The sequence below is a fragment of the Myotis yumanensis genome, unplaced genomic scaffold (assembly GCF_028538775.1).
Source record: "Myotis yumanensis isolate MYYU_CA2020_CCGP unplaced genomic scaffold, mMyoYum1.0.hap1 SCAF_15, whole genome shotgun sequence".
Classification (NCBI taxonomy): Eukaryota; Metazoa; Chordata; class Mammalia; order Chiroptera; family Vespertilionidae; genus Myotis; species Myotis yumanensis.
The window spans coordinates 26,838,786-26,852,156 of NW_027223766.1; the positions used below are offsets into that span (position 1 = coordinate 26,838,786).

Below are 13,371 nucleotides of genomic sequence, written 5' to 3' on the forward strand. Positions count from 1 at the left end.
AATAAAATGGAAATATGCTTCTTTGAAAGTTTTGTTAGGAACATGACCAAGTTGTGAACTTAAAAATTCATGTGTTAGGTTGGCAGATTCTGATAAAATAATGGTAAATTTTCAACAAAATAATTTTCTAAGCACTACTTCTCTTACCAAACATTGAGATGGATGCACTTCAGAGCACCGTGCTTCACATTAACCATGGATAGATACACACACACATCTATGTATTACATACATATAATCTCAGATTAAGGGGAAGTCCATTTTTTTACAAGTGGTCACATCTTTATGAAATGGGAATTTGGGTCCTGTAATAGCCCTGGTAAGTAAAATATCCAAAACTGAGCTTGATGGACTGAGGGGGTAGTTGAGAAATAGCTGAATGTCTTTTCTTCGGGAAGAGAGTAATCAGGTACTGAACTCACGCAGAAGAAAAGCAGTCCTGGTGCCCCAGTGGGTGTCCATGCTCCAGGTAGGTGGAGTCTTGTAGTAGATTCCTTGCCATTCAGAACGTGCCACTGTTATTGTAAATGTAAATATACTATCTTTCTAAGACAGCCATGTCCATTTTTTCATAAGTAGCACTAACGGTGGCTGCAATTTACACTGTGAACATGTAGCCTTCTGTGGAAGGAAGCATTTGTTATTAAAATAGCCCCATATTAGACCAGCAGAAGACCCTGGCTGCTACCTCTAAATTCCCTGTACTAGACATAGTCCATGAGTCTTTATTATTTTATTAATAATAAATATAGTTGATAACATCCTATGTTTCAACGGATTTCTCAGATAAGGACTGGAGCAAATCTTTATAGACAGCAGAATTCATGAATCGGGGATATGAGTCTCTGTGCATTAAGGTGTAAATCTGAAGTTGTGCATCATCAAATATGTGTTGGGATGGCTCTACCATGTTCCTGTTGATGACTTCTCTGACTCGGGAGTCTAAGCTGACCTATGAACAGAAACAAATAAGAGTTGTATTAGATATGTTTCTCTTTGGAAATCCATCCCAAATTCCCATAGCTTGTTCTGGTTTTTAAAAATCCCAAACCCATGCCTGATCGTTTTGGCTCAGTGGATAGAGCATCGGCCTGCAGACTGAAGGGTCTGGGTTCGATTCTGGTCAAGGGCATGTACCTTGGTTGTGGGCACATCCCCAGTGGGGCGTGTGCAGGAGGCAGCTGGTCGATGTTTCTCTCTCATCGATTTTTCTAACTATCCCTCTCCCTTCCTCTCTGTAAAAAATCAATAAAATATATATTTTTTAAAATCCCAAAGTCACCCCAAAATTGAGCCTGCCAAAGAGAAACTGAACACATAATGAGGTTCTCAAATTTCAGTGGCTTCAAAAGCTCCTAGAAGGCTCCTTAAAACAGATTCTGGGTCCCCTCCGGGTCCGTCTAATGCCTCTTCAGTGTGTCTCCATCATTCCTGTCCCACCCCACTGTTGATTGCTCACTGCACCAGCCCATTAGGATCCTGAGGCATTGGTGGGGGTGAGGGTGGAGGGCTCCAAGTCACTCTGCCACTCTGTCAGGAGAGGCAATGTTTCATTAACTTTATTTTTTTTTTTTTAAATATATTTTATTGATTTTTACAGAGAGGAAGGAAGAGAGATAGAGAGTTAGAAACATCGATGAGAGAGACATCGATCAGCTGCCTCCTGCACATCTCCCACTGGGGATGTGCCTGCAACCCAGGTACATGCCCTTGACCGGAATCGAACCTGGGACCTTTCAGTCCGCAGTCCGACGCTCTATCCACTGAGCCAAACCGGTTTCGGCTTTCATTAACTTTATATTCTTAGCACATATTTGGAAATAATGAATGATTTTATAACTAGAACCACAAGTTTTTTGATCAACCCAACCTAGATTTTGGAATTGAAAGAACAAAAACTCTTGAGAGATGAAAACTTGCTTGATTTCACTCATAATTTCTCTGATATTAAAAAAAGAACACTCTGGGGAAAACTTGGAAGAATCAGTATCATGTTAGTGATGCTACCATATAAAATAAAGATACCAGGGGACATCGTAATACTTTCAACAACAAAAATTTAAAAATAAGTTAAAATAAAGGTACTATAAAAAAGATTTTGAATCAGAATAAAGGGACACTTTTATTTAAAGAAATGCTTATACTATTTTTAAACAGTATTAATAGTGAAATGCATAGACTACCCCTTTTGGAGAATCTGATGAAAGTTATGGATACGTTCTCCAGAAAAATGGACAAAATCTTTCCCAGATTTCAGGGTGTACTTGGAGCCCATTGTGGGACCATGGTCAAAGGAATTAGAATACACTTGACCCTTGAACAATACAAGGGGTAGAGGCCCTGACCCCATGCAGGTGAAAATCCATGTATAACCCTTGACTCCCCAAAACTTTACTAATAGCTTACTGTTAACTGGAAGCCTTATTGGTAACATAAATAGTTGATTAGCTCATATTTTAGATGTTATGTGTTTTATATACGACTAGAGGCCCAATGCACAAAATTCGTGCAAGGGGCTTGGCCCTTGTGGCAGCGTACCTCAACCCTCACAGCCCTGGCTTCGTCCGGAAGGTCGTTTGGCTGTATGGTTTAATTAGCATATTATGCTTTTATTATTATAGATATTCTCATAATAAAGTAAGGTAGAGAAAAGAAAATGTTATTAAATGACAAGGAAGAGAAAATATATTTACAGTACTCTCCTGTATTTATTAGGAAAAAAAACCTGCACACTTAAAATCAGGATTCTTGCCCAGCCAATGTGGTTCAGTGGTTCAACATCCACCTATGAACTAGAAGGTCACAGTTCCATTCCAGGTCAGGGCATATGCCTGGGTTGTGGGCTCGATCCCCTGTGTGGGGTGTGCAAGAGGCAGCCGATGGATGATTCTCATTATTGATGTTTCTATCTCCCTTCCTCTCTGAAATCAATAAAATCCTATGTAATAAAAGGCTAACATGCAAATTGTCCCCTCAGGAGTTCGACTGCCCACTATGACGTGTGCTGACCACCAGGGGGTGGCACTGAACAAAGAAAGGCCTGGCCAGCAGCTGGCAGCCAGGGGAAAGAAGGCCCCGGCCAGCAGCTTGAAGGCCCTAATTGGCACTGATCAACGGCCAGGCCTGGAGACCCTACCTGTGCATGAATTTTGTGCACCAGGCCTCTAGTGTCATATATATTTCATTAAAAACAAAACAAAGCAGGGTTGTTCAAGGGTAATGGGTAACAGCACTATGGATAGGAGGTAAAGTCATTTCCTATGTTTTGGAGTAGCTTTAACTGCCAGGTGACCAAACACAGAAGGGTTCATTTTATCCATGGGTTCCTGGAACAAAACCTTTTGGTAGGTACATACCTCTTTAGGAGAAAGAATAGAAATGTAGTCTTCATATATTGTCCTTGCCTTTTCCTCAATAATGCTTTTATTAGCTTCTTTTTTCAGTTCCTCACACGCCATCCAGAAAAGCATATTGTCTTCACTGAATTCTGTCCGGAGGAATTCGCGGAAAGCGTTCCTTCCTGCTGGGGTGAGCATCAACTTGTCGAAGGACTGCGCCCAGGCACTGACCTCTTCAAGAGTAGGAGTTGGGCTTTACAGAGACCAGAAGAAAGGGCAAAAGGGAGCCATGTTACTGGTAGTTCATCTGGATTTCATCACTGGAAACCTATCTTTTTCCTCTCTGAGAATGAAAATGTGCACTTTGGACCTTTCAGGAAGGGAAAGAGCTGTTTTTGTTTCCTTAAGCCTTTAGCAAAAACACATGAGTTTGATACTCTCACATTGTTTAGCTGGATTGCATGGCTACTGCCCAAAGGCTGGCGAGCCAAATTGCTACAATAACTGCTCAGCACATACTTGTTTATATCTAAGCATGTCCTGGAAAAGTTTTTAAATTATAGAGGAAAAGAAAAATCCTATAATCATCTGAGCAAAAATTCCCTAGTCACATGACAGATCCGAGTCAGCCCTGACCACACTGACTTCCAGAATAGCAGTGGGGCAGTACCTATTTAGTAAGTTTTAACACTCAAAAGAGAATTTTAAAGAGGAGAAAAGAATATGAGTTATAAAACTGCAGGTTATGAAGGGTGACAACAAAAATGAGCATCCATGAATTCACCATTTACCTTGAGAACCAGGTCGTCGCCGAGAGCTGCACTTACCTTGACAATACACTCACTCACTGCCCTCTGGTCCCCAGGTCTGAGGGAACCTCTATTCTTGATTTTGGGTTTTCCCTATTCTAGTTGATTTTTTACTTACATCTCATTATACTGAGGTCAGAAAATACAATCTATTTAACAATGACCTTTATTATTTCTTTTCCATTACCCTGTCCCCCTAATTTCTATGTATGTATGTATGTATCCCGGAACAATGTATTTTTTAGTTAAAAAAATATATTTGTATTGATTTCAAAGAGGAAGGGAGAGGGAGAGAGAGATGGAAACATCAATGATGAGAGAGAATCATTGATTGGCTGTCTCCTGCAAGCCCCACACTGGCGATTGAGCCTGTAACCCGGGCAGGTGCCCTGACTGGGAATTGAACGGTGACCTCCCAGTTCATAGGTCAACCACTGAGCCATGCAGGCTGGGCTAGTTTTTTTTTTTCTTTGAAGTCTATAAAAATGTCTCCTACAGCTTGCTTTTTCCACCCAACACTAAGTGTCTAAGATTCACCCGTGCTGCTGTATGTGGCCAGCTCAGAGTTCCTGGGCAGGATTCATCTCTCATTTTCCATTCTTGTACTATCCTCAACTGATTTTGGTTTCACTGTTACACTGGCCTCTTAGGCATTTGGGTAATTATACGAGACTCATGTAATCTTGGAATGATAAATTCCTGAAATGTTTTGTGGAACTAATCTGTGAAACCAACTGGTTCCAGTGTTATTTTGTAGGAAGTTGTTATTGGGTTGAATTTTATGCCTGAAAAAAGATATGTTGAATTCCTAGCCTTCAATATCTCTGGATGTGACCTTATTTGAAAATAGGATCCTTATAGATGTACTCCATTATGAGGGGTGTTCTTACAAACAGAGACAGATACAACAACTCTTCTTTGGCTTAACAACAACAAACTATTATCACCCCCACTTTACACATAAGGAAACTGAGGCATAATGTGACTACTAAGTGCCCAAGGTCTCAAGGTTCCGCTGGCGGGAGGGGTATAGCCAGGACTAGATGTAGGCATTGTGGTTTCAGATGTAACAGCCTCAAGCTTTGGTACAGAATACATGATACTGGAATATACAAGATAAAAGCTGTTTTAAGAAACTCATAAGTTGTGGAAGATTTTAATGTGCTTCCCAGACTTTTTAAAATCTGGGTAAGAATAACTAAGATAAAGAATGAAGAAAAATATTTAATCAACCTTTTAGGCCACTTCCCTTTTTTCTCTCAAAGTAAATAAATCTCAAAAATAAACATTTAATACAAGACCTATTTGAACAGTGCTTTTAGGATATTGGTTTTGTATTTGCAATTATATAGGCAAAATTCCAAGAAAAGGTCTAAGAATATGTAGATAAAAGTAAATCAATTGATACTACAGGTGGGAAAAGAGAATATTAAAATCTGGCATTATGGAAAGTAAATTATGTGCATTTTCTGAAATTTTAAAAACAATACATTAATGGAAGTATAAGTTAATAGTTAAGAAAAAGATGGACTTTTAAAACTTTCCTGAAAACCAATGTGTATGTTTTATTATAATCTTTTTTAAAAAGCATACCATATAAAAATCAAATAACGTCATACGCTTTGTCAAGAAGCATCAATTTATATTTGATATTAGTAGGCATTAGATTAATGATGGAACTGATTTTTCTCCCTGTCACACAATAAATTAAAAGAGAATCTGCAGTGAAAATGTGTGCTGAGTTATTACTTGATATTGCTAACTTGCAGTTACAGAAATTATGTGTTCAGAGAGTCGACCAAGATGGCGGCGTAGGTAAACACCGGAGACCGCTGCCGCAAACAACCATTTCAAAAATACAACTAAAAGACTGAACGGACATCACCCAGAACCACAGGAAGGCTGGCTGAAGAGAGACTCTACAACTAGAAGGAAAGAGAACAGCAAATCGAGGCTCAGAGGCGGCGCAGTGTGGAAAATACAAAGGTACCGAGGTGCGCGCGAAAGCGGGCTGGTGGCTGAGGGCTCGGTTGTCGTTTTCTGTCGGGACTGAGTCTCAGACTCTGGGCTCCAGATCCGGGCGAGTCTCTAGGGACCCAGACTCAAACGGGAGAAGCGGGATTACCCGGCATCAGTTGGAACCTGAGGGCAGCTTTCTCTCCGAGGTTTGCAGCGGCTGCCGGGGTTCTGAGAAGCAGAGCCTCTGGGAACGGGACTGAGCGTGGCCATAACTGCTCCCTCCGCCCGCCCTGTTGATCCCGCCCCGCCCAAAGCCTGCGCACAGCCATTTGCTGATCGCCTCAGGCAAAGGCTGGATTAGCGCCTCCCCAGAAGACAGAGTTTTCCGCACAGCTGATTACTATAGCCAGCCGGCCTGAGGGTCAAATCCCCCTAGTGTTAACTACAACAATTAAGGCTTGGCTAGAACAAGACTGCGCACAGAGACCACAAGGGGGTGCACCAAGAAAGCATAAAAGATGCGGAGACAAAAAAACATGACAGAAATGGAGGATATGGAGCTAAGAATCGCAATTTTGAGGGCTTGCCATAAATTTGTGCAGAACCTCACGAAAACTAATGAGACCCTCGATGCTACGATAAAGAAATTAGAAAGTAAGCATACACGGACTGAAATAAAGAATATTATACCCAATAGCAGACCAGAGGAGTACAATAATCAAACCAAAGATTCGACAAAAAACACCCAATTGGAAAAGCAAAATGAAAAAAGAATCCGAAAGTGTGAAGATAGTGTAAGGAGCCTCTGGGACAGCTTTAAGCGGTCTAATATCAGAGTCATTGGAGTGCCAGAAGATGAGAGACAGCAAGATATTGAAAACCTATTTCAAGAAATAATGGCAGAAAACTTCCCCCACCTGGTGAAAGAAATGGACTTACAGGTCCAAGAAGCGCAGAGAACCCCAAACAAAAGGAATCCAAAGAGGACCACACCAAGACACATCATCATTAAAATGCCAAGAGCAAAAGACAAAGAGAAAATCTTAAAAGCAGCAAGAGAAAGAGGCTCAATTACCTACAAGGGAATACCCATACGACTGTCAGCTGATTTCTCAACAGAAACTTTGCAGGCCAGAAGGGAATGGCAAGAAATTTTCAAAGTGCTGAATACCAAGAACCTACAACCAAGATTACTTTATCCAGCAAAGCTATCATTCAGAATTGAAGGTCAGATAAAGAGCTTCACAGATAAGGAAAAGCTAAAGGAGTTCATCACCGCCAAACCAGTATTATATGAAATGCTGAAAGGTATCCTTTAAGAAGAGGAAGAAGAAGAAAAAGGTAAAGATACAAATTATGAACAACAAACATGCATCTATCAACAAATGAATCTAAGAATCAAGTGAATAAATAACCTGATGTACAGAATGAACTGGTGATTATAATAGAATCAGGGACATAGAAAGGGAATGGACTGACTATTCTTGGGGGAAAAAGGGGTGTGGGAGATGCGGGAAGTGACTGGACAAAAATCATGCACCTATGGATGAACACAGTGGGTGGGGAGTGAGGGTGGAGGGTGGGGTGGGAGCTGGAAGGAGGGGAGTTATGGGGGGAAAAAAGAGGAACAAATGTAATAATCTGAACAATAAAGATTTAATTAAAAAAAAAAAAAAAAAAAAAAAAAAAGAAGTTGGAAACATATCCAGCCTTTAATGAATAAAGCTTCACAACTACAAAAAAAAAAAAAAAAAAAGAAATTATGTGTTCATTAAAACATATAGCGGAAAAAAAATAATAAGGTAGGCATTTCTGTCAACTTAGTGAGCTGAACACATGAGATCTTACCTTTCTTCCCAGGTTGGAAGGTCGTCTCTTCTGAGTTCATGGGAAGCCCTCCCGGGCCCCTGTTCTTGATTTCTAACAGTGAGACTGCACAAAATACGACATTAACGTGTCAGTTGAGACCATTCTTTATCAAAGAAAGCTTTTTAAAGATATTCTAAAGAGAAGTCCAGATTACCAAGTGGAACTTCTTTCTTTTCTTCAAAACAGTGACCCTGATTGGCTTTCTTAAGAAAACCGTATGACAATAAAGTATTAGCAAAAATAAATTACATTTATAATACTGTGGTCTACACTAATCAAGAGAGAGTTTACATTTAGAGTAATATTCCTTTTTTTTAAAATATATTTTATTGATTTTTTTACAGAGAGGAAGGGAGAGAGATAGAGAGTTAGAAACATTGATGAGAGAGATACATCGATCAGCTGCCTCCTGCACATCTCCCACTGGAGATGTGCCCGCAACCAAGGTACATGCCCCTGACCAGAATCGAACCTGGGACCCTTCAGTCCGCAGGCCGACGCTCTATCCACTGAGCCAAACTGGTTATGGCTAGAGTAATATTTTCATAAAAACATGCCCATTAAAAAATAATAAAAAGGTGAGATCATCAGGATGTTTTGCTTTTTCTTTTTCTCTAAATATTTTATTTATTTATTTCATTTCTTGCACCTCAAAAACAAGTATATACTCTCCAGCCTTTGTTTGCAGTCAAAATGGAGGTTTAATATATTGATAGGCACACCTACAAAAGTACCAGAGAGTACCGGGAAGGTAAATCAAAATCTATTGTATTGTTCAAGAGAGTTCAAGTTGCTGAAACCGGTTTGGCTCAGTGGATAGAGCGTCGGCCTGCAGGCTGAAGGGTCCCAGGTTCGATTCCGGTCAAGGGCATGTACCTGGGTTGCGGGCACATCCCCAGTGGGAGATGTGCAGGAGGCAGCTGATCGATGTTTCTCTCTCATCGATGTTTCTAACTCTCTATCTCTCTCCCTTCCTCTCTGTAAAAAATCAATAAAATAGATTTAAAAAAAAAAAAAAAGAGAGAGTTCAAGTTTCCTTATATACATTTGGTACATAACTTTGTAAATTTATTCCAAGTATTTTTGTTATTATTGTAAATGGAATTTTCAGTTCTATCTCATCTCCTAACTGATTATTATTTGTACATATGAAGGCTATTACTTTCTTGATAGCTTTATTGAACCATCATTTATATATCACAAAGCTAATTATTTAAAGTGTGCAATTAAGTGGTTTTTAGCATAATCACAAGGTTGTACAGCTATCACTAATATCTAATTTTAGAACATTTTCATCACCCTAAAAAGAAGCCCAGCCAGCCCTGGCTGGTGTGGCTCAGTGGGTTGACGCACCGAAGGGTTGCAGGTTCGATTCCCTGTTAGGGCACGTACCCAGGTGCACAGGACAATGCCCAACCAACTGAGCCACACCAGCCAGGGCTTTATTGCATTCTTTTTTGTTTGCATCAGTTTAGCTATAATTCTCTTGGGGTTTCCAGGTATATTCTCGTATCATCTGCAAATAGGGAGAGTTACTTCTTATTTTCCAGTTTTTAGGCCCCCAGTCATTTTCTCTTGTCTAATGTCATTGGCTGATGATACCTATAGTACAATGCTAAAGAGTAGGGGTATAGGCATCCTCACCTTGTTTTTGTTTTTGGGGTTTTATTGTGTGATATATTTTTATTGATTTCAGAAAGGAAGGGAGAGGGAGAGAAGTATCAGTGATGAGAGAGAGAGTCACTGATTGGCTGCCTCCTGCATGCCCCACACTGGGGATCCAGCTCGAAACCTGGGTATATGCTCGAACCGTGAACTCCTGGTTCATAGGTGGAAGCTCAACCACTGAACCATGCCAGTCAGGCCTCACCTTGTTTTTGATTTTAGCAGGAATGCTTTTAGTTTCCCATTAATATAAAAATTGATTTTATCACTGCTTTTGAGTTTACTTTATCTTTCTATCACTACTGTACTATCTTTTCTATTCCTTTTATTACATCTTTCCTTAACTCTCTTTGTACCATTTTGTAAGTCTTTCAGTCTATTTTCAGCACATCTGCTTAAGAATTTTCAGTGATTGTGTGTGTGTGTTGCTCTATTTTTCTTTAAATGCAAAGTCATTAGAAACTCTTCTTACTTGTTGCTTTCATGATGCCAAGGCTAAAAACTGTAACTAAATAATGGTTTCTTAAAACAAAACAAAAACAAACTTGAGAGGCAGCTGGGTGGTGTTCTCTCTGTGGGAGAATTAATACTGATTGACTTCCAAGGCTTCTTTCGTAAGCAGAAAACATTACTGCACAGTAGGGATGAAAAAGCAAAGAGAAAGTGAAGGATGAATTTGATACAATATTCCTAAAAGAACTGGAAATTCCTTTGTGAACTAAATAATATTTATTTAAGCTTTGACATTTTTCCATGTCTCATTTTTTAAAAAGTAGAAATATTTAAGGAGACAATGTATTTTTAAAAAAAACTGAAGAACATATTTTGTGTCAATTTTTAAAACCAGAGTTAAGTTATTATTGCTACAGTAAAATTAGAAAATGTTGATAGAAGCCAAAATAGTTGCTCACCAGTAAAAGAAGACCCCTGATTAGATACATTTTGGTAAATTTTTGAGTTATAAAAAGGAAAAAAATCCTCTAGAAAGGAAAAAAATTAGTTTATTGCCAAGAGAACAGCAATCTGCATGACCTCTTTTATAAAATGAGATGCCAGAAGGCCATAAAGCAAAATTTTGAGAAAGATAATACAAAGGCTTAGAGAACAAAGTGCCATTTACCTTTCCTTAATAATTGACTTTACTATGTGTTATCAACAGGGATAAATCTCTGGCTGTATATTTTTTCCATCCCATTTCCCCCTCTGTCCAACCTAGAGATAAATACCATCCTTAATTTGTTGTTTATCATTACCATACATGTTATTACCATACATGCTAGTCTCTCTACATATAAATGTATAATATATAAGTTACTAGAGGCCCGGTGCATGAATTCGTGCACCAGTGGGGTCCCTCGGCCTCAAAGCCCCAAACCTCACCATGAACAGCTACAACAGCAGCACCAGCAGAAGCAGCAAGCGTTGGATCCTCGGTTCCCCACTCCGTGCTGGCCCAGGAGGGAGTCTGATGTCTCCTGGGCTGCAGACATCTGTCGCTTCTGCATCTCCCTCCGTTCTGAGCCCATCAGCTGCAACAATGAAAGGAAAATTGGTTTGGGTGGGCAGAGTGACCACAACTTAAGCTTGGTGATGCAGTTGTTTGGATCATTGAGAAAATGCAATGTGACTATATCCAGGTCATTTCCACTACATCTGGTAAAATATGGTGCTTAGAATTAATTTACCAAAGGTTCATTTAATGTCTAGCATCTGCCATGCACTGTAATATATTTTAGGAATAAAATCATGGAGGGTCCCTGCACCAAGGCACCCACAGTTGAGTAAAGGAGACACTGGCATCACAGACATTGAAGACATGCAGTAAAGTGAAAATAGGGTCATTTCCCAGCTCCGAAATTCCCTTTGGGTTGAAATGATGGGGAGCATTTGAATTACAGTTGCCCATGAGGCCATAGCATGGATATGGGAAGAAGCCACACCCAAAATGTCAGGCACAGTAACACAGCATGCAGAGGAACCCTTAGGAGAGGAGCACGGCGGGGGTGGCTGCATTTAGTTATAAAATAAATGAGTAAATAAAATAAGTCACAGAGATGTAAAGTACAGCCCAGGGAATATAATCAATTATCCTATATAATAAAAGGCTAATATGCAAATTGACCGAACGGCAGAACAACTGGTCACTATGACACGCATTGACCACCAGAGGGGCAGATGCTCAATGCAGAAGCTGCCCCCTGGTGGTCAGTGTGCTCTCTCACAGGGGGAGCACCGCTCAGCCAGAAGCCAGGCTCATGGCTGGTGAGCGCAGCAGCAGTGGCAGGAGCCTCTCCCACCTCCACGGCAGCGCTAAGGATGTCCGACTGCCTAAGCTGGCAGTCGGACATCCCCAAAGGGCTCCCAGACTGTGAGAGGGTGCAGACCAGGCTGAGGGACCCCCTGGAGTGCAAGAATTTCATGCACCAGGCTTCTAGTATTGTAATAACTTTGTGGGTTTTAAAAAATATGTTTTTATTGATTTCAGAGAGGAAGGGAGAGTGAGAGAGAGATAGAATCATCAACGATGAAGAGAGAATCATTGATTGGCTGCCTCCTGCATGCCCCCTAGTGGGGATCGAGCCCACAACCCAGGCATGTGCTGTGACAGGGAATTGAACCATGACCTCCTGATTCATAGGTGGACACTCAACCACTGAGCCATGCTAGTGGGGTTATTGTAATAACTTTGTATGGTGGTGACAGAAGGTTACTAGATAACTTGATGATGACTTTGTATGCTATATAAACATCAAATTACTATGTTGTATACCTGAAACTAATATAATATTGTATGTCAACTATAATAACAATTTAAATTAACATGGTGGAGGATGGAAGTCCTGGGGAAGCTGCCTGGTCCTGAGGCCCACTGATACATTCCAATCTTCACTAGCTGCGAAACCTTGAAGAAGTTACCCAATTGAACTGTGACCTCCTGGTTCATAGGTTAACGCTCAACCACTGAGCCACGCTGGCCGGACTGGGTTTGTTTTTCTAGTCCAGCATTGGGTTTATTTCTTCCTCATATTACCTATTCTAATATGCTATTGGACTTTGTTTTAATTATTATAGTTTGATTATATATTTTTATATTAGGTAAGTAGAGTTCCTTTCGTGAATTAGAAAAAAAATTGGTTTTGGCTGTCCTTGTCTAGTTTTTCTTCCATTTGAATTTTGGAATCAGTTTGTCAAGGTCCAAAAATACTACGTTGGGATTTTGATTAGGACACATTGAATTTATAGATTTATGTATGACAAATGTCATCTGTTTTAGTACCTGCCAAATCAGGGGTGACTCCACTGGATTAGCTCTTTTAATTATACTGAGATGTCAGTTCCAGGACAGCAAGAGGGCCTGTCAGAGTGTTTACTGTCCCTTCACCCACAGCCAGAACAACGCTCACAACACCTGTCCACAACACCTGTCCAAAGAGCCCAGCCTCCGAGCAGTTTGGACCCTTGAGCTGGTGCAGCTCACTTGGCCAAAGGTGGAGGCAGAGACATTTGCCTAACTCACAGCTGGGAGACAGGCCCCCTTTGATGCCTCAGGGGACAAGCTTTGGGCTCCTCTGGATATCACATTCTCACAACTTCTGCAGCATTGCAGTGGGACACAGACCGACCTGGTTTCACTTCATTGAGGACACAGAGGGGCAGGGCCAAGCCACACAATCTCCAAAGAGGCTCTGAGCAAAATTCTGAGTTTTCAAAAACTTCTGTTTTGGGATTTT

General features: G+C 40.5%; 1 protein-coding gene across 6 annotated transcripts in view; it reads right to left on the reverse strand.

Annotated features, from left to right (window-relative positions):
• RGS20 (regulator of G protein signaling 20) overlaps positions 1 to 13,371 on the reverse strand; it is a 45,317-nt gene continuing 31,946 nt past the window's right edge. For all 6 annotated transcript variants that reach the window (XM_070392680.1, XM_070392685.1, XM_070392682.1 and 3 more), the window contains 4 exons: positions 11,021 to 11,169; positions 7,955 to 8,038; positions 3,357 to 3,591; positions 1 to 952 (listed from right to left, as the gene is read on the reverse strand). In XM_070392680.1, coding sequence (XP_070248781.1) covers positions 764 to 952; positions 3,357 to 3,591; positions 7,955 to 8,038; positions 11,021 to 11,169 — 657 coding nt within the window. In that variant the 3' untranslated portion in view covers positions 1 to 763. The remainder of the gene's footprint in view (positions 953 to 3,356; positions 3,592 to 7,954; positions 8,039 to 11,020; positions 11,170 to 13,371) is intronic.